The sequence below is a fragment of the Medicago sativa genome, chromosome 6, assembly GCF_051527215.1.
Source record: "Medicago sativa cultivar Bolivia chromosome 6, Bolivia_mono, whole genome shotgun sequence".
Lineage (NCBI taxonomy): Eukaryota > Viridiplantae > Streptophyta > Magnoliopsida > Fabales > Fabaceae > Medicago > Medicago sativa.
Genome location: NC_140754.1, coordinates 96906429 through 96928846, shown reverse-complemented (window position 1 = coordinate 96928846; position 22418 = coordinate 96906429). Strand labels below are relative to the sequence as shown.

The 22418-nt window shown below is 34.9% G+C and overlaps 1 protein-coding gene and 2 long non-coding RNA genes across 12 annotated transcripts in view; 2 read left to right on the top strand and 1 right to left on the bottom strand.

Annotated features, from left to right (window-relative positions):
• The first annotated feature begins 9172 nt into the window (after window positions 1-9172).
• On the top strand, window positions 9173-11912 carry LOC146918641 (uncharacterized). The gene is made up of 2 exons (XR_015016310.1): window positions 9173-11583; window positions 11620-11912. It is a non-coding gene; the product is annotated as an uncharacterized LOC146918641 (long non-coding RNA).
• Window positions 11913-12695: 783 nt separating this feature from the next.
• Window positions 12696-22418, bottom strand: part of LOC146918636 (uncharacterized) — a 38921-nt gene continuing 29198 nt past the window's right edge. For 3 of the 10 annotated variants that reach the window (XR_015016297.1, XR_015016300.1, XR_015016298.1), the window contains exons 2-3: window positions 20448-20546; window positions 16164-16410 (exon numbers count right to left, since the gene is read on the bottom strand). Coding sequence is in view for 2 of the 10 variants with exons in the window: in XM_085720263.1 (XP_085576389.1) it covers window positions 13608-13739; window positions 16360-16410; window positions 20448-20546 (282 nt within the window). In the remaining 8 variants the exon portion in view is untranslated. Of the gene's footprint in view, window positions 13740-14646; window positions 15212-16163; window positions 16411-18540; window positions 20322-20447; window positions 20547-22418 lie in introns of those variants that run through there. The other 7 variants (XR_015016290.1, XR_015016291.1, XR_015016293.1 and 4 more) reach the window with 7 other exon arrangements.
• Window positions 18860-22418, top strand: part of LOC146918635 (uncharacterized) — a 33703-nt gene continuing 30144 nt past the window's right edge. Inside the window, exons 1-2 of the long non-coding RNA XR_015016301.1 lie at window positions 18860-18998; window positions 19102-20591. This is a non-coding gene — a long non-coding RNA (uncharacterized LOC146918635). The remainder of the gene's footprint in view (window positions 18999-19101; window positions 20592-22418) is intronic.

The window sequence follows — 22418 nt, the reverse complement described above, 5'->3', positions numbered from 1 at the left end:
TTGCCACTGCCCTCAAAAGACCAAAATGCCCCTAAGCCCAAAATGACTAAAATACCCTTCTAACACCGAACTCTACGAATCCCGACCAAAAATACACACAGAGACAATTAATCACATAAGAGCACATAGAACACACATAAATAAATAATAAAATAAATCTAGCGAAAAACGGGCTGTTACAACTCTCCCCCACTAAAAAGAATTTTCGCCCTCGAAAATTACCTGAAGGAAACAACTCTGGATACGCAACCCTCATCCTACTCTCCGATTCCCAAGTGGCACTCTCACCTGTTGGTCCAACCCAAATCACTTTAACCAAAACGACCTCCTTGCCACGCAAACGCTTCACTTCACGATCTTCAATCCTAACCGGCCAAGTCTCAACGGTCAAATTATCCCTTACTTCCAAATCATCCACTTGAATCACATGAGACGCATCATACACATACTTCCTCAACTGAGACACATGAAACACATCATGAAGATTCGACAAAGATGGCGGTAACGCAATCCGATACGCTACAACCCAAACCTTCTCAATAATCTCAAACGGTCCAACAAAACGAGGAGTCAACTTCCGACACTTCAAAGCACGTCCAACACCAGTTACAGGATTCACTCTCAAAAACACATGATCACCAACCTGAAACTCAATATCCTTCCTCCTCTTATCATGATAACTCTTCTGTCTACTCTGAGACGCTTTCATCTTCTCTTGAATCATCTTAACCTTTTCGGTCGTCTCTTGCACAACTTCCGGTCCTAACAAAGCACTCTCTCCTGACTCATACCAACACAAAGGAGTTCTACACCTCCGACCATACAAAGCCTCAAACGGTGCCATCCCGATACTAGAATGAAAACTGTTGTTGTAAGTGAACTCAATCAACGGTAAACATTCAATCCAACTGACACCTTGCTCCAACACACAAGCTCTCAACAGATCTTCCAAACTCTGAATAGTCCTCTCCGTCTGACCATCAGTCTGAGGATGATAAGCAGAACTCAATCTCAACTTAGTTCCCAAAGCATCTTGCAAACTCTCCCAAAACTTAGAAGTAAACCTCGGATCCCGATCTGACACAATACTAGAAGGAACACCATGCAATCTAACAATCTGCTCAATGTAGATCTCAGCCAACTTCGCCACAGACATACCAGTCTTAATAGGAACAAAATGTGCCGACTTCGTCAACCGATCAACAATCACCCAAATAGAGTCAAAACCCTTAACAGCCTTTGGCAACGCTCCAACAAAGTCCATTGATATACTATCCCACTTCCACTCTGGCACAAACAACGGTTGCATCAAACCTGACGGCTTCTGATGTTCAATCTTAGACTTCTGACACACCAAACAAGCATACACAAACTCCGCAATATCCTTCTTCATTCCAGGCCACCAAAACAACCTCTTCAAATTCTGATACATCTTAGTCGCCCCTGGATGAATACTCAAACTACTTCTGTGACCTTCTTCCAAAATCTGCTTCTTAAGCTCAAGTACACTTGGCACACAAACACGATCACGAAACATCAAAACACCGTCCTCATCCAATCTAAAGTCTCCACCTTTGCCTTGATTAACCAACACCACTCGATCTACCAGTTCCAAATCTTCCTTCTGACCATTCTTGATCTCCTCCAGAATATTACTTGTCAGCTTCAACATTCCCAATCTCACGCCATCCGGTGTTAACTCACTAACCAAACTCAAGTCTCGAAATTGCTCATTCAACTCCAACTCCTTCACCATCAAAGCAGACATATGCAACGACTTTCTACTCAAAGCATCAGCAACAGCATTGGCCTTTCCAGGATGATAGCTCAATTGGAAGTCAAAATCCTTAAGATACTCCAACCATCTCCTCTGCCTCATATTCAACTCCTTCTGGTCAAACAAGTACTTCAAACTCTTGTGATCACTGAACACCTCAAACTTAGAACCATACAGATAATGTCTCCAAATCTTCAACACATACACAACGGCCGCTAATTCCAAGTCATGAGTCGGATAATTCTTCTCATGCACTTTCAACTGCCTTGAAGCATAAGCCACCACCTGACGATTCTGCATAAGCACACCACCAAGACCCATCTTAGAAGCATCACAATACACAACAAACGATTCCTTCGGATTCGGCAAAATCAACACTGGAGCTGACGTCAACCTCTTCTTCAACTCTTGGAAACTCTTCTCACACTTAGCATCCCAAACATAAGCTTGTCCTTTCCGAGTCAACTGCGTCAAGGGCAACGCCAACTTAGAAAATCCTTCGATGAACCTCCGATAATAACCTGCCAATCCAAGAAAGCTTCTAACTTCAAAAACAGACTTAGGTGATTCCCATTGCAACACTGCATCCACCTTCGACGGATCCACCGCAATGCCACCTTTAGAAATCACATGACCAAGGAAACTCACTTCCCGCAACCAAAACTCACACTTTGACAACTTAGCAAACAACTTATTCTCCTTCAAAACTCCCAACACCATCCTCAAATGCTCGGCATGCTCTTCTTCGGACTTAGAATACACCAAAATATCATCTATAAACACCACCACAAAACGATCCAGAAAAGGATGAAATATTCTATTCATATACTCCATGAGGACACCTGGCGCATTAGACACTCCAAATGGCATCACAGAATACTCATAGTGTCCATACCTCGTTCTGAACGCAGTTTTGGATATATCTTCCGCCTTTACTCTAATCTGATGATATCCCGATCTCAAATCAATCTTGCTGAACACTTCTGCACCAACCAACTGATCCATCAAATCATCAATCCTCGGAAGCGGATACCGATTCTTGATTGTCACCTTGTTCAACTGCCGATAATCCACACACAACCTCATGCTTCCATCTTTCTTCTTAACCAACAACACAGGAGCTCCCCACGGAGAAACACTCGGCCTGATAAACTGTTTCTCGAGCAACTCTTCCAGCTGTTTCTTCAACTCACCCAATACTGATGCAGACATCCGATACGGCGCAATCGAAATAGGACTCGTTCCAGGCACCAAATCAATTGCAAACTCAACCTCTCTCTCCGGTGGTAACTCGGTAATGTCATCTGGAAAAACTTCTGGAAACTCTTGCACTACCGGCAAATCACCAACTCCTTTCTCACTACTCTCCTTCAAGGAAGCAAACATCATGAACACACAAGCTTCGCCATCCAAAGACTTCTTCACTTGCTCCGCGGTTAAGAACCTTCCACCTTCTCCAGCTACCGGTTTAGAAAACGTTACACTCTTGGTCAAACAATTAATGTTAACACCAAAAGTCAACATCCAATCCATACCAAAAATTACGTCCATATGCTTCAACGGAAGACACACAAGATCCAACTCAAAGTCAACATTACCAAAACTAACAGGACACTTAGCACACACAAAAGAGGTAGTCACTGAACCACTAGCTGGGGTATCGATAACCATCCCTCGAGACAACGGAGTCACAACCAAACCCAAACGCTCAACACAACTCGCCGCGATAAAAGAATGAGTAGCACCAGTATCAATAATTGCAATCAAAGGAGTACTATTGATAAAACACATACCTCGGATGAGATTATCAGGATTCTCCACCTCTTCCGCATTCAATGCAAACACCTTCCCCGCCGCCTTCTTCGGCTGGGTACACTTAGTACTAATATGCCCTTTCTCACCACAATTGTAGCAAGTGATCCCCTTCTTGCACTCTGCAGCCTTGTGACCTGCTTCTCCACACTTGTAGCACTTCTCACCACTCTTACAATCATTAGCAAAATGACCCAATGTGCCACACTTGTAGCACCTCACCTCAGCAACATTCACCTTAGAGCCTCCACCATATTCTCTCTTCTTGCCTTTGTCTTTGTTGTACGGCTTCCCAAATCCATGCCCCTTTCCTTTCTTCTCATTCTGAGCCTTGTAGTGATTAACCTTAGCCCTTCCAGCATCATCAAACATACGGCACTTATGCACCAAAGTATCAAAATCACGGATCTCCTGAATACACATATACTGATAGATGTCGGGCCTCAAGCCGCTCTCGAACTTCACACACTTGGAAACCATAGCATCATCCGCATTGATGTACGGGCAAAACCTCGAAAGCTCCTCAAACTTCGCCGCATACTCAGCCACCGAACGGTTCTCTTGCTTCAAGTTCAAGAATTCCACTTCCTTCTTGGTCCTCAAATCCTCAGGAAAGTACTTCCTCAAAAACTCAGTCTTGAACCTAGCCCAAGTCACAACTCCACCAGCCTCAAGCCTTCCCTTAGCATTGGTCCACCAATACTCAGCCTCCTCAGCAAGCATATGAGTAGCCATCCTGACCTTCTGATCCTCACTAGTCACCATAGCACGAAAGATCCTCTCCATAGCTTGTATCCAACTCTGAGCTCCATCCGGGTCATACCTACCCTTGAACGTCGGCGGACTGTTTCGCAAGAAACGATCCAACCTCCGCTCCTCCGCCTCACCAGGATCACGATGACCAACCGCCGCCTGCTCATTAACCTGAGCCAACACCTGAGCCATCGAAGTCAAAGCCTGAGCAATCGCTCCATCATCTCTACCACCAGCCATCTTACTTCTACACAAAACCAATCCAACAGATAAGAACAACAGCACAACAAACAAGAACAAGTACCGAAGGTAACTCATTACCATTCGCATACTAACAGGGTAAATCAACAAACACTAATCTACTAGTCTATTAGTCCAGACAAGACTGACCACGGCTCTGATACCAACTTGTAACACCCTATTTCTAATAAGCGGTAAAACGCGCGAATATACAACTATATTCTAGAAATAGATGCTACGTCTCCAATAAACCACAATACATACATGCATAAAGATCATGTCACATCACATAGCAACGGAACCTATACATATAATTCTTAAACATATCTGGATCTCCAATAAAATACATATGTATTCTCCAAACTCCAAACAACAAAATAGCTCAACAATATTCAAAACATAAAGTCAAATAACAACATGCAAAGACTATCCTAGATCAGAGCCCTAATCTAGACACTTGCATGAAAAAGAGGACTCCACTCCTCGGCATCAACAAGCAACACTAAGCATCCTGCACTCCATCTACCCGTCCATACAGAAAGGTAGGTGGTAAACCACTGAGGGTTAGCATTACATCATCATAATCCATATAAGATTTAATAAGAACTTTGGAAATGAAAGATATAGTCAAAGATAAAGAATGACAATTCATACATAGTTCCACAATATTCACAACATGTAATAATCCAAGATCATTCAATATCATCATATCAAGTTCATATCCGCAAATGTATATTACACATATCACAACCTCACCTTGTCAATCAACAATTAACAATTCAATCCGCAAGTACAATTAACAATAATCAACCATCAAACACATCTTAATGCAATTCAATCCACCAACAGTTTATGCGATGTCTCTAGACTCATCTAGATGCATGTGGTGCCAAAACACCTCAAGGTCGTCACCTTTGATGCAACAAAAACATCGTAATCACCTCCATTGGATATATAATCCACCACCATCAATCATGTATGCATGAACATATGACTCAACTACAAATGCATATGTTCACACAAACAATAATCACCTCACCATCACCAATACTTGTATATATGCAATCATTAACAATTCACCATTACATATCATATATACAATCACCAACCACATCCAAAAATCACACAACATATGGTTGTCACTTAATTACAACACCAATCATCTCCATATAACATATAATAACTTTCCATAAAGGATTCACAGTCAATTGATTCTCAAAAGTCATCTTTAGTCAAGTTCGTCTCTCAAAATCACAACATTAAATTAATTGAACATTTGAGTCAAAACCAAGTAAACAAGCTCAATTGCCTATGCCTTGTATTCTCACAATTCACATATGTGTGCAGTAGAGGTTACATAAGCATTTCATCGGCCAAATACGATGAATTCATAAAAATCACAAAGTTCGTCTCATTTTATCACATTTCACAAATTTTTCCATTTTCAAAGCAAACAAGTTCAAACTTGATGGAACCAATCACATCCATTTTTAAAACTCATATAAATAATATACAACTCTAATCCCACTTCAATTTCCGGAGAAAACGAGTTTTTGGAAAAATTGACGTTTGGACCGTTTTCACAAAAGTTAGACGATTTTCATAAATTCAAGTCCAAACCAACTCAAATCTTGTTCCAGTAGGATTAAAGGTGTAAACAGGTGCTAATTAAGTCCAAAGAAACATTTTAGAAGTATTAGATTGGTCCCCAAAAGCTCAAACGAACAAAACAGAAAAGCTGTTTTCTGGCAATTTCGCTATTAGCGAAATCTGAGCTATTAGCGAAATTCTTCAGACAATTTCGCTATTAGCGAAATTTTCGCCAACAGCGAAAAAAGTCCAGAGAGTTTCGCTATTAGCGAAATTCTGGCGAATTTCTTCAGCTGTTACGGGTTTTCACCCCATTTTCACCCAAAATCCCAATTTTCAAACCCCCAACTCCCAAATCAACTTCCAGAAAGTGTTTAAGGGTCAAAATAGGTTCAATACACTTAAACAAACATGAATCATGCATTAGAAACAACAATATGGCTCATTTCATCAAAATCATGAATTTTCTCAAAAACACCCACATAACCACAAATCTCCTCATGAATCCATAAATAACGATTCCAGTCACACCAATTTGATTCTAACAGTTCAACAATCATCAACAACAACTAATGAACACAACTTCATGCACAATTCAACATCACAACTTCATTTTTCATCAATTTTGCTCAAGAACACAAAACACCAACAACTATGCATTTAAACATGTTAATTCACATACTAACATGCAATTATCATATAAAACATGTTCTTAAACATAACAGCAACAAGTATGCACGAATTTAACAACAATTAGGTTCAATTCATCAATTTCATAAAAATGGGTAAAAAGAAAAAGATGTGAATTATGGTTGAAACCTAAACCTCTTACCTCTAACACCAAGAATCTCTAACCAAAGCTTCAATTTAGCTCCTAGATGATGAATCCCCTCTTCAAGCTCTAACCCTTGTTCTTCCCTCTAGCCTCTATCTCTTCTCTTCTCAAATGAAATGAAATGAAAATGTTTGTAAACCTAATTCTCACCAACACTAGAGTTTATATACTAGCTCTACTCAATTGGGCTTATTTCTTAAACCTTAATGGGCCTAACCCATTTCCATTCTAACACTCAAAATGTCACTACTCACTTACCGGTAAAATATAACACTAACGGTCACTTAACGGTAAATAAAATAATTACTACACCCTCTAGCACTTAGTAAAATAAAACCCTCACTAAGCACTAAAAATAACTTTCTGCAAAATTACAAAATTGCCACTGCCCTCAAAAGACCAAAATGCCCCTAAGCCCAAAATGACTAAAATACCCTTCTAACACCGAACTCTACGAATCCCGACCAAAAATACACACAGAGACAATTAATCACATAAGAGCACATAGAACACACATAAATAAATAATAAAATAAATCTAGCGAAAAACGGGTTGTTACACATTACATAAAGTCAGAATATAAAATATCATGAATAAATAACCTGAAACTTCAAATAAAAAGGGTTATAGGAGATCAATTTAAACGAAGCACATTGAAATTATCCAATTGAAATGATATAAAGGATAGAAGACATGAACATTTCCAATTGAAATGAAGATCAATGTTGTTGACTAAGTTAAAGAAATCAAGACAGCATCAATGTTGTTGACTAAGTTAAACTATATATGAATTGAGGATGTTTCTTGGTGTCTTAAGCTGTCAACAACATGAGCAACTACTCCTACACCAGCATTGTGAAGCCATTTCTTTTTCACCTGAAACCCAAAGGAATACTCATGTTATAAATCTAACTATATCAGTGATATCAGCATACTTGAAATAAAGATTCAGAGAAATGCAGAACTGATCGAATCAACATCACACAAATCCGAAGTAACAACCAAATCATGTTCAACATCACCTTTGTTCTTGCTCTTTCATACCAAAATATTTTGAAAATAAAATGTAGATCTAGGCTTTGTGTATGTGTTTTGGTGAAAACTAATTACAGATCCGAGTAGAGAAGAAGAAGAGGAGTCTTTCGATGTAAAAAATTTTCGAAAAAAAGTAAAAAAAAAAAAAAAACTCCGGCACGGCGGCACTACGACCAGCCACCGCGCCGGAGGAACTCCGGTCGTCTTCTTCCATCTTCCATCGGATTGTCTGTTTGAAGAGAGAAGGGAGAACTTCTCTCTCTAAGAGAGAAGGGAGAAGGGAGTCTCTTGATGGTTACATAAGGAAATGTAGAGAGAAGCCTAGGATTATAACACCTGTCCTTGATCTAATGGTTCTGATTTGCTTATGCACCATGCATAAGGAAATCCTTATGCATAATAACTTTTGCCAAAGGATACCATGGAATACTTAAAAAGTTAAATAAATAATAAATTTGAACAACTTTTAGTATAATTTTATATTATCAAAATTGATTAAATACAATTAACAATACATAAACGATGTCCCCGTAAGCTTAACTCAGTTTTTTTTTTGAACAAAGCTTAACTCAGTTGCATAATATATGCAAGGTCCGGGGTTCGAACCCCGGACACTACCCAAGAAACAATACATAAACGATATACCCCCTAACAAATATTCATGGATAATATATATAAATAATTTAACACACGATTTTTAAAATAGCAAATATGTTTTTATTTTATTTTAAAACAACTCATAAGGCTTTAACTAAAAGTTCCTAAAAAAAAGGCTTTAACTAAAAGAATTCATTGTCGTCTTTAATATCAAATCAGAGTTAAAACAATTTTCTTTCCAAAATGTTTTACAAAATGACGACGTAAATCAAATACTATATTTTATTAACCGTATTCGAGTAATGAGTTTCAAAATCCAATCATACACTTTCTGAAAAAAAAATAATATGAATTAGAGAACACAATAATTATCTATTATGCTTTCGAAGTAGAGGGGAAAAGTGGTAACACATGAGCAATAGACTCTAAGGCTTTGTTTGGGAGTTTGGAGGGGAGGGGAGGGGTGGGTTTTGGAAAAAAGGAAGGAGAAAGTGGAAGAAATAGAAGACATTGGGAGAAGAGGGCTTTGGAGGTTAATTTTTTACTCATAATAAAAAATCTCCCTCATTTGGGGGAACTCAAAAATTGCATTGGGGGAGGGTTTTGGGGGGTTATGGAGGGTATATATGAATTTTTCAAATTCAATCTATGTTGTTATAATATTCTTAAAATTAAAAGTATATTAATCATAAGTATTAGTTTATCATTCTCTAAAAAACTGTTCTTTCAAAAAATGTGAATTTTTTTGTCCATTTTTCTATATATTTCCAACCCCTCAAAGCTCTCCCCTCCCTTCCCCTCCAAACTCCCAAACAAAGCCTAAGGAACACAATAAGATTAGAGAACAAAACCATCACTAAAATACTTGTATCATTTTAACAAACAAAGAACATATTCAATAATGAATTTTTATTATTCTGAACAAAGTAACACGTATAGATGATATATCAAGTAAAGTGTAATGAAATGCATTAATGACAGTGTGATTGACTTGCTATCAAATAAGCACCGAAAGAAGATATCATCTAAATTAAAAGAGAAATGATATTGTTCAACCATTTTGTGACAATTTTTTGATAACTTTTTCATACTCACATGGTGTTCTTATCCTCTCTCTTCCTTTTTCTCTTTCCATTGTTTTTGACCAACAAAAAGAAAAAAACAAGGTTGTCTTCAAAGTTGTCGTTAAATGGATGAACAAATATCATTGTTCAAATTAAAATATGTATAGTTATCTATACTATATATAAAGAAAATAACATATTTTGCCTCTTTTTGGGATGACGTTTTCTCTAGTTAGTGAGGGAATAGAAAATATACAATACAAGTCAATTCATCTTTAGTTAACATCTAGTTGGTCATGCATAGGATTTCGCGATTTCACCTATTACAGGTGTTGTGATACAGATTGCGGTTGTCGCGGTGTGAATTAATCACAACAATGGACAACTCTTAAATAATGATAGTAACGTAAATAACTTAAATAGAAAATATACAATACAAGTCAATTCATCTTTAGTTAACATCTAGTTGGTCATGCATAGGATTTCGCGATTTCACCTGTTACAGGTGTTGTGATACAGATTGCGGTTGTCGCGGTGTGAATTAATCACAACAATGGACAACTCTTAAATAATGATAGTAACGTAAATAACTTAAACTAGAGATAGATTTGGATTTCTAAACTAGATAAAGAGATAACATTATGTAATTTATGATCCAATATGTACTAAAAATATGAATTTCATCTATTGAAAAAAATATCCGGATTCTATGTCTACTGTCATGAACACATTTTTTTGCGGCCGAAATGGTGTTTCGTCGCGACTCGTGATTTTTGTTCTCTCTGTAAAAACGGTGAAAATGGTAACGTCGGCTTTCTATACCTTTTTGCCGCGGCCTTTTTCTCGGTAACGGGCCGTTTTTTAGAACCTTGATTGACACTGTTAATAATTTGAGAAAATGAATTATTTAAACACAATCACATGTGTTGTTGTAGTGTCCGGTAACACTTGTCAGACACTAGACACCTTTTTATAGAGGTGTCTATGTTAGAAAGCTTAACATACAAGTTGAGCAAATTCTAACTATAAATTACACACTGTTAGCATCAATTTTGAAAACCTTAACAATGACACTTAGAGGAAAAAATAGTATACTGTTCTTACTTACTCTTAACTGAAATAAATAAAAATGAACTTATAAATCAACGATTGGAGTTGCCTTAATCAGAAAGAAAATTCTAACCCTAACAATTGAAGTTAACAAACAAATCAGAGAAGTTGAATTTAGGGCTTCAGAGATTTATTTACAAATTACAATAAGGAGGATGTACCGGAAGAAGTCGAATTTTTATTAAATATGAGAAAATCTATCTCATATTTAATGTTTAGGGTTCATTAGATTTATTCCTTTAAAAATGGTTCTTTTGATTTATCTCACTTCAATAAATAATGATAAAAAAATTGTATTATTAGTTATACCAATATATAAAAGTAACCTCAAAGTTACCTACCAATTAACTACTTTTTTGTTGGATCTTCATCTCAAAAACATAATTTACACGACCAAAATGGGTGAACCGCTGGTGGATTTATTCAATATCAAGAGACAAAGCAATGAGTTTGACAATGATTAATACTAGAGTTAAAAGTGATGAAAATGGCTATTGGTGGTCTGAATTTCTATATTATGGAGAAATTGGTGAACCAACCCCTTATCGATTTAGCTCAATTGAGAAAAATGCTTCGATAGATTGATCACCTATGCTAAGAGAAGCTCGGGACCGAAATTTCTGAAGAAACCATTTTATATGTTCTAAAAAAAATTCAATGAAGATGATTCTGAGTTGGAAACCTAAATGATATTTGTGGTTGAGTTAAAGAGACAACAATCCTTATATACTGGATGAGGCAAAAATAATACGACTCATGTCAATAGCAAGGTTTATACTTTTGACATTAAAAATGTCAATAGCAAGGTTTATACTTTTGACATTAAAAAGGCTGATAAGTATTTGACATATTCCTTAAAAAAAAGTATTTGGCATATATCTTTTTTTAAAAAAAGAAAAAGTATTTGACATAATGTTAAGATAGAATTAAAAGGTTGATTTTGGAATTAAGGATACATTTGTATATAATTTTTTTTTTAGAGAACATTTGTATATAATTTTTTTTTTAGAGAACATTTGTACATAACTATTTAGGATCGGTTTAATATTTTTGGTGTCCTTGGTGAACCAATAAAGTTGTGCCCTTTAAATTATTTAAACATATTTCTTCTTATATATTTTGTTGTAAAAGATTCTTTTATAAATAAGTTTTAAAAAAATAAATAATATTTTCAATAGAATTAATCAAAGCTAGTTAAAAAGATATTGATTTATATACTACTAACTATTAAGTAAAAAGAATAATTTTAGTACCAAACGGAAAAATGATACCCTAGGCGGCAGCCCTTTCCGTCCATGCTTATGGCCACCCCTGTTAGTGTTACTCAATTCCTTAATAAAAAAAACTCACTCCCTCGTTTCGTAATCTTTTTATTTTCTCCACTACTACAAAATAGGGTTTTTAATAGCGTTCGTTTTGGCATTTAATAGCTTTTGAGAAACCCCATTAAAGCTGCCGCTATTAAAGGTTTGAACCCTATAACATCGTTTATAAACCGCTATTAAACAACAATGTTTTAATAGTGCTTTATGAAAATCGTTAATATCAGCCTGTTTTCTATGTTATTTAAATCGTTTTTTAACATGCATTTCATGGCGTTTAACAGAAAGCGCTATTATATGCATCCCCCTTTAATAGCTCCCGCACATAAGCGCTAATATAGCATGTTTCTTGTGTTATTAAAGTAGATATTTAAATAGATGTTTCTTAACGTTTCACTGAAAGCGCTATCATAATGCACCTCCCATTAATAGCGCTCGCACATAAGCGCTGATAAAATTCCCTTTTTTTATAATTAAATCTACAATAAAAAACGCTATTCGCTATTGGAAATATGAATATTGCAGACATAAATAAGAATATAATACAAAATTTCTTAACCTCCATTCAGAAAAATTAGAAATACTTGAGATCATTCATTCAACTCAATTTGATATACAAAATATAAATTTATGGTTCAACTACAACCCTTTTAGTTCAGCTATACACAGACAAACAGAGAAACAAGACAAGCAAGTAATTGGTAAAACATACATGACCTTAAAGGCCTATTTCATAAAGCATCATCAATTTCATAAAACTCTATGAAATAGGAAAGATTTCTTACCATTCTTGAAGGACAAATAGAGACAACGACCGCGACGACGGATGCTCCATGTATTTAGTTTCAATCAATCAATCAACTAATGCTCCTTGTCTTGGGATTTTCACGATCTACGTAAATTCTCACTTAACAACTAATTATCATTTTATCAGAATATACATTAGTTTATATCACAAACACAACCTAATTTGATAAGGCTGTAGGGACGGATCTAGGAATACATTTCATGTGTGGCCAAATAAGTAGCAACCAAAAAAATGACTAATTTTTAATATTTTATGACTTAGCGACTGAATTTTTGGTCACTATTTCTGTCGCTAAATGTTTTAGAGACCGTTTTTTACTCCAGCGACTGAATAGTGACTGAAAATTCAGTCGCTATACATATTAGTCACCGATTTTCATTCTTTAACTACTGAAAATTCGGTCGCTAAATAAAAAATTTCTATTTTAAAAAAAAAAAATCCATGTGTGGCGGCTATAGCCACCACACATGGCCATGAGCTGGATCCTCCCCTGAAGACATGGTTCACTTAAAAACTCATTTTGAAAATCAACCCAGTTACCACATAAGTATATCACTTGCTACATCATAAAAAATTACCCCAAATATATCATAAGTGGTAAAATGTTCTCATGAACTTAGCTTAGTTGATATGGACAATGCATAATATATGTAAGGTCCGGGGTTCAAACTCCGGCCACCACCAAAAAAATAAGTGGTAAAATGTCAGACATTTGGAAAATTAAGGGATAAGATTGTGTATTTAGAAAATTGTGGGAATGAAAATCCACTTGCTGCTTCCTGAATTGTTCCAAAGCCTATACAAATAACCAGAAGTAAGCAAATTTTCCATAATAGCATTCAATGCTGAAATCCCTTAGAAATTAACAACTCAAGAAATCAACTATCACAATAGCAAATATTGCCACTATAGCTATACAAAAGGTTTCACTAACAACTCAAGAAATCAACTATCACAAGCTGCATGGCATAGTAAATAATTATAAAATGAAACTTGAAAATGATCACTTTAGAAGTAAAAGTTTTTCAGAACATTGCAAGAAGAACTGCTTCTTGATTTATCAATTGATATATGATTAGGTGCTTTCATATATTTCATGAAACTAGTAAACTGAGTCACACAGCTAACGCTCCTAATATTAGGTAGTGGCTTGAATCAAAATTTTGTGGAAATATATCATCTTAACCTGATCGCATATTTACTAAACTTGTTGTATTCAAGATTTGAAATTTTAAAATCCACCATGCAAGAAAAATTAATAGAAATTGAAAACCCATCTTTACACAGCCAATTTCTATTTCAACCACTAAACACAAAAAAAGACAGAAATTGCAAGACATAGATTGCAACCAAGCTTCTGAAATTTATTCACAGATCCAAATTTGGCAGTTGCAGTTAAATCAAAATCGAAAAATTAAAAAAGAAGACGAGAATAGGATGGTTGTAACTTTATAATGCATTATAGTGATTTGGATTACAAAATTGATGCAAACAGAATATCAAATCAGTCCCTAAAAATCTACATTATTATCCATATTTCAACAATTCTAACCCAAATTAAACATCAATTACAACCAAAACTAAAAAAAGGGTTAGGGTTTCACGATTGAAAAGAGGTTAGGGTTTCACGATTGAAAAAGGATTAGGTCTCATCAATCCAATTTTGTTCAACGATTGAAAAGTCATAGAGAGAGAGAACTCACGGAGGAAAACAGAGATTGAGCTTGGACGAGAGAGAGGTTGAGCTTCGACGGTGAGATTGGGCTTCGACGGTGAGATTTGATTGTGAGATTGAGCTTCATCGGGAGAGGCTGAGCTTGAACGGTGAGAGAACCTGGTGGAGTTCGATTGAGCTTGAACGATGAGAAAACTTGGTGGAGTTCGATTGAGCTTCGACGGGACGGTGAGCTTGGACAGTGGTGTTTTATGACCTGGGTGAAAGTTACGATAGGACAAAAGGAAAACGTGAGGATGTGTTTCTAAGATAGAAAGGTAAAAGTGAAAGTTGTTTTTACCTCAGGTAGTTCTCACCCACTGATGTGAAAATAAGTTAGCCAAAGTTTTCGTTCAAATTGCGAAATTGCCACCGCGTGTTTTCCCCCTCATTTCAATTATCCACTGATGTAAATGTCATATGCTATTAGGAATTCCCCTCATGTGCTTATGCCACCGCGTGTTTTTCGTGCTGATGTGAAAACTAAAACCCTTCTGATGTTAAATATATAGTTTGTAGTAGTGACTTCACGCATTCTTCTTAGTCTAACCACCTTGGAAAAAAATAATAGTAATTGTTTATGGTAAAACCATGCATACGGTAAACTGGAAAAAGCTTAGCATGATAGTTTTGGATATAGTGATGGAGGAAAGTGCATGAACAGAGGAGATAGTGAGTGGCTAATCATATGACTGCGCAAAGGGGAAGTCATGCATGAAGCCTGTTCGTGGTTATTTGGACGTGGCAGCGTGTTTGAAGGACGCGGAAGCGTAGGAGCGGCGCGAAGAAGAGGGTGCGACAACGTTTTTCCAGAAAATGCAGCGGCTGTGGTAGGTACGCAAGGAAGGGATGTGGCAGCTGCTATATGTGGGTGAGGGCTTGAGAGAGAGAGAGAGAGAGAGAGAGAGAGAGAGAGAGAGAGAGAGAGAGAGAGAGAGAGAGAGAGAGAGAGAGATTTAGGGATCAATTAGGGTGATATCATGTAAGATAATGGAATGATTGCCTTTTCATTACACACACGTGTGTGTAGCTCAACCATCTAATTATGATACATCATAATTACAGGAACATCGTTATAACTAATTATGGTAAGAGAAATGCTAACTTGTGCTCGCACAAGTTAATAAGTCAAAAGTATAAATTTTTTGTTGTAATAAATGCATTTGAATTTATTTTTTTTACATTTAATTAATTGAATGCACAAAATTTAAGAAAAAGATTATACTTTTGATCAGTTTGTTAACATGTGTCCTAAGCACAAGTTAGCATGACCCTTATGATAAATATTCTATTCTATGGACTCTCAACTGAAATAAATAAAAAATAACATATAAAGCATCAAGTTCTTTTTTGTCTTAGAGAAAACCCTACAACTAAAAATTGAATGCAACGTAAATCTTTTCTTTTTCTGAACTTTGTAAATGACTATAATTTGGCTTAAAAGAACAATTATTTTAATAAAATATTCATATATGTAAATGACTATAATTTGGCTTAAAAGAACAATTATTTTAATAAAATATTCATATAATATTGTAATATGATTCTAAATTGAAATTACATAACTCAAAAAAGAAATGAAAATTACATGACAAAATAAAATAAAGTTTTTGGCTTTTTAATGTATAATAAGAGATAATGTCAATATTCATTGATCACAATCGAAATAACCATCAACATTTATTAAAAAACATCTATATACCTCTTCATTTTGTCCTTCTAAATTTTGAAATTCTTCATCATTATTCATCTTCTGCAAAATAAAAGTAATAAACATGTTCAATAAGTAATCTTATAAATTAAACGACATCATAGAATGGAACCAACAGAGACAACTGAAAACCATCAACATTCTTAGTGTCCTCACCACAACTACATTACACTATACGGCACTATCTCTATTCATTTTTTCTTCAAACTGAGCTTCAAATTAAACTACCAGTAGTTTGTTTGTAGCATAAGATTCATAATTTTATTTTTATGTTCCCGTAATTGTAGTTTAATTCAGCTCTTAATTCTAAACACCAGCACAATCACTCAACAAAGGGCCAACATACACTATAACAAATTTCATAATGCAGTCGTCAATTGCAAATGAATTGCGGGTGATAAGAACACGAGACTAGAATAACTAGTTGGAACTCAAAGTCTCCGATACTGGAAAATCACTTCATATAAAATGAAGAAGCATATAACAAAACTCCAAGGACAATAACTGATAGAATAAAATTGGCATGAAAGAAGACATCTAATTGAAGATCAATAAACCTATGAGAAATGGTTATCTAAATTCCCTAATAGTATTGGGGAAAAGCATGTACAAAGCAATCAAATTTAAGATAAAAGTAAGGCCATAGTAAAGCAAAATAGGATAATCTTAAATAGACTTCTAAGGTACAATGCATATTGACACCGAAGTACATTGTTGTCAAAATCCCGACTTAAATCCTAAAATTCAGAATTTTTCGACTTTCTTCACCTTCAACAACTCAAATCCATTGTAGAATCTCAAAATAGTCAAACTTCATCGATTTTGATTGCGATTTTACGATTTCTTATAAACTAAGTCATTTATGACTATATACCATTTATAACATATATTTAATATTAATTTTTTGGTAAAATCCATCGATTTTGATTGCGATTTTACAATTTCTTATATCGATTCTACAAACGTAGTTGAGTAAAATCCTTCGATTTTGGTTGCGATTTTACGATTGTCGATTTTGCTATTCTCTTTCAACCTGAAGCAAAATCCCGATTTTGACAACCTTGGACGTAACCGAAGAAAAGATGCGAGTTAATTGGATTTCGTAAGTAATGGATGTATGCAAAATGAAAGGCAAAAATCATGTTTTATTGAATAGATTAGCAGAACATTAATCACTGATGGTGTAGAAGAAACAAAGGCTCGAAGGTACTGGAACTGCACAGAAGGAATAGGCAGCCTCGCGTGCAGGAAGTGGAACAGTGTTGAAGGAACCGAGGCTCCGCGCCGATGAAATGAAACGGCACAGAAGGAACTGGTGACCTTTCGCGCAGAAGGAAGCTTCTAATAAGATTGGTCTCGAGCGCATACAAAACCGAAACAACCGGTAGTGGAATCAAAAACAAAACAATGTTATCACTGTTTGTCAAATGAACTTACCATGAAAACGATTATAAATTCAAGAATCTCGTACAATTATACCAAACTACCAGCATAAAAAAAAGACTCTTAGTGGAACCCCTACTAAAATTAACATAAATAACAAGCAAAGAAAATTAACATAAAGTGCTAATGCATTAAAACCATATACACCCTCAAATATTGGAATTACAAGACTCATTCCACATTGAAATCCATTCCAAATATGTTTTTGAAGAATAAAACAACACAAATTTTTAAAGAAAAAAATGGCAATTTTCAACACAATCATAAATTAGAATGCTAAAGGTATGAACCAAACTTTGAAAGAAATTCAAGTCCTAAAAACAAAAATTGTGGCATAAATCATAATTGCAGTCCTATAAACAAAAACCAACTATATCCAATCAAGCAAAGTCAAACACAGTCATTCAAACAAAGTAAAATAAAGGGGGCAGCGCTTATGTTAGAAACTAATAATTTATCATTAATAATTTTTTTTTGAAAGAATCAATAATAAAATATTAAAAAACTAAGAGAACATCAGTATAATGTATATTTTTAAAAAATTAATAAAAATTGTTCTGCTCGTAAGTTACCAAATGATTTCAACTAAAAGCCATTCTCTTGGTAATCTACGAAAATGGTTCATAAAATTGACCTTTAAATGCAACCAAATATAAAATTGACCTTTAAATGCAACAAAATAAAAAAAACACCGTTGTCTTTACCACCCAACGAAAACAATTTATTTACCTTAAAAAAAAAATCAAGTGTTGCAGTAGATGCAAAATGTTGTAGTTACCAACTTCGTTTATGTTTCAATTACTTGTGAGAGGGTAAGTCTCCACCTTAATTAACTATCCGACAACATACAAATCTCTATAGGCTTGACAACGATGTATCCCGTATCGCATATATGATCTTAGGGTGCTCAGAGGAGCAACTTGACATATGGAGGGATGATAGATCCCTCCTGTTTAATTTTGTCCTAGGGACAAACATAACTTCAACGTAATTAAGAGACATTTTACTATGTCTTATAACAACTATTTAATTTGTATAAAGAAACCGTGTGCTTTATACATTATAAATTCATCAAATCCTTTTTATTTGTTTCATGTGAAAGGGAAAAAATATGGCTAAAGTTATTAAGTTTGTTTATATTATGATCTACTTTCTTTCACTATTTTTCATTGCAATGAACGATGCCGGTAAATCATTTTTCATTATTTTACAATTTTTTTCTTTACTTCTCACCTAACCTTTTATCCCCTTGAATTACTAACATTTTTATCTTCTCTTTTATTATTACAGCAATTCATGAATGTCGTGCGGACTCTCATTGTGTAGCAAGAATTAACTGTGTGCTTCCTGAGAAACCACAATGTAGGAATTTTGTATGTGGTTGTTATGATTCAAATAAATATCGCTGATGATAAAATGTTCCATGTGTAGGAATTACACATGTGTTTGTTATAATTCAAATAAATATCGTAGATGATAAAATGTTCTATGTCATGTCAATGCCAAGTTCATCATGTTTTGAAGGGAAAACAACAACAATATAATTGAAGACATAAATTGCTGAGTATTTTCTTTTGTCTTGATTGTTTATTCTCATGAATATGATTAACTAATTTTATATTAATTAAGTTTTTAGATGATTTTAATTCGAGCGATTTGAATCATATGATTGTATAAACTCTATTCAATACAATTATTATCCTAGTATTGTTCGGTGTATTTGTTCTTAATACTTTTCATATGTTGACGAGCTCTTGTTTTAGACATAGTATAATGTTTGATCTAACATGTCACTTCAGGAGTTAGGGTGTTGTATAATTGTAGAGACTGTGCAATTTACCAAACTGCAAGAATTAATTGATTCGAAAGACTTGATCACTTTAATCTTTTATGTTTTCCAAAACAAATTATTTTTATTTTATTTTTCGTTAAACTGAAATATATGCTCTACATACCCCATTTGTTAAATCTTATTATAATTAAATTTCTACGTTAAGATTGAAACAATCCATGTGGAAACAAACTTATAAATCTTATTATTTTGATGCATTTTTAGTATACTTGCTAAAAATTTATCAATCATAACTCGGTTAACTAACTAAACTAACCAACTAAGATTGAAATATGAATTACACTTAAACGGTAACAAACACAACAATGCGTCAGATTAGATACCTTCATAAAATACTTTCATCATTTTACCAAACAAAGAACATATTCAATAATGAATTTTTATTATTCTGACCAAAGTAAGCAATACGTATAGATGGTATATCAAGTAAAGAGTAATGAAATGCTTTAATGACAGTGTGATTAATTTGTTATCTAATAAGCACCAAAAGAAGATATCATCTAAATTAAAACATGTATAGCCATTATCATAAAGTATATTGTGAGTTCTATATTTTTAAAATAACCATTGCATAAACATAAATTACACACATAATAAATAGAGGAAATAGACAATATACAATTCAAGTAAACTCATCCTTAGTCACAATTTGCAATTCCTAATAAATAGAAACAAATTAAACCACATAATAAAAATATACAGTAGCAAACACACAACAATGTAACGTTCAAGAAGAAAAATAGACTAAGTGAAAAAGAAAACTAAGTTAAAACATACAAATTACCTTTTCGATTCTCTCTTGGAACACCCTTTCGATTTCCTCCCATAACGCCGTTTCGAATTCCTCTTTGATTATCTCCATCTCCTCTTTGGTGTTCTTGCACTGATAAAAAAAACTTTCAACTTAGGTTATTTCAATTTTGTTGAGGTAAAAGCAACACATTCATATATATCCTTATTATCTAATCCAAAAGTACAATGCAAACAAGACCTAACAAACCTTAAACCTAGATTATGAGCGGGAAAATTCTGCTTTAACTACACTTAATGTAAAATTTGAATTTCAAATCCCTTCACTGTTACCCATCAAACATTGGTATTCCATCAAACATTCAATGCTCGCTTCTTTCCAAGGCATGCACATGGCTCAAAAATTGGCTTCAATGTTACCCACTCTTCTCAATCCAAAGGCATCTGAACCATCCATAACAAAACTATATCCTTGCCTTTTGTTCTCTCTATCTCCTCTCCTCTCACGCCCATAACAAAACTATATCCTTGCCTTATTATCTAATCCTAAAGTACAATGCAAACAAGACCTAACAAACCCTAAACCTAGATTATGAGCGGGAAAATTCTGCTTTAACTACACTTAATGTAAAATTTGAATTTCAAATCCCTTCACTGTTACCCATCAAACATTGGTATTCCATCAAACATTCAATGCTCGCTTCTTTCCAAGGCATGCACATGGCTCAAAAATTGGCTTCAATGTTACCCACTCTTCTCAATCCAAAGGCATCTGAACCATCCATAACAAAACTATATCCTTGCCTTTTGTTCTCTCTATCTCCTCTCCTCTCACGCCCATTTTTCTCAGATATTCATCTTCCATTTTCAGTCCCTCTTCTCCCTCACTCCAGTTACTCTTCTAAAAAACCAAGTGACGATATCACAAGTGACGAATCCGGAGAAGACGAAGATGGATAAGATTATGTTTTTATTGTGTGCCTCAACCTCTAAGGAACTGATTCTATGGTTCTTGCTCAGTTCTTATTCCAATGATTAATTTCGTTAGCTTTTGTCGTTACCTGCTCAATTCACCATGTGTTTCCGGCAACAGCGTTCTTCTCGACACACGCTATTTTTTTAAGGTAAGACTAAGAGATGACCACCATTTTCAATTTCTTTCGGGTTCTTACATGATATTTGTTTTGTCCTTCCTTTAACCAATTCTAATCAACAATTTTAATTTGGTTATTGTGCAAACTCCTAATCCTAAGATTATTGTTTTTGACAGGAAAGCAGTCAGCAAGCAGGATCTTATCACTGCCCCTACCGAGAGTCGATTTCAGATTGATATTGAGAAGAATTGGGTAGAGTCATGCAAGGTAACTGGTCTTATGAATGAACTTGAAAATCTTCGCTCATCAGGATTTAAGAGCATTGTTTTCTGCCAGTCGAATGCTTTTCTAGACCTCTTGCAGATTCCCTTTACTCGGTAAGATTCTTTGCTGGTTTATTCGTTTTTTTTGAGAATTTGAGTGAATGTAAAATCATGAAAAGAGCTGTTCCCAAAGTCAGTCATGATTTTTTTTTCTTCTACATTGCGTCTTAATCATTCCATTGAAGTTGATATCAGCTTTAACGATTGTTGTGATCTTGCTACGTGCTTTATCTGTTCCTTTCTGTATCATGCTTAACCATCGGTCTGGTTTGCAGATCAGGGTGGTCTGGTCCAGTTTTTAAAACTATGATTACGTGTTCAGGTTTCTTTTTTGATTCACTTTGACAAAAAACTATTGTTGGAAATTCCGCCTTCATTGCAGTCCGCCCCTAGCCACTTAATTGCGGCATTTTGGTTGCCTTCATTGTGTTGGGAAAAAGTAATCAAACAATTCTCAGAAGACAGCGACATACATGCCTTAACATATTTTCTCATGTTTATCTGTTACCTAATCAGTGTAGTGAACTGTTTCAATGCTTTGACTATTAATAACCATCACCAGTTATTTCTTGCACCAGGTGTTGTTGA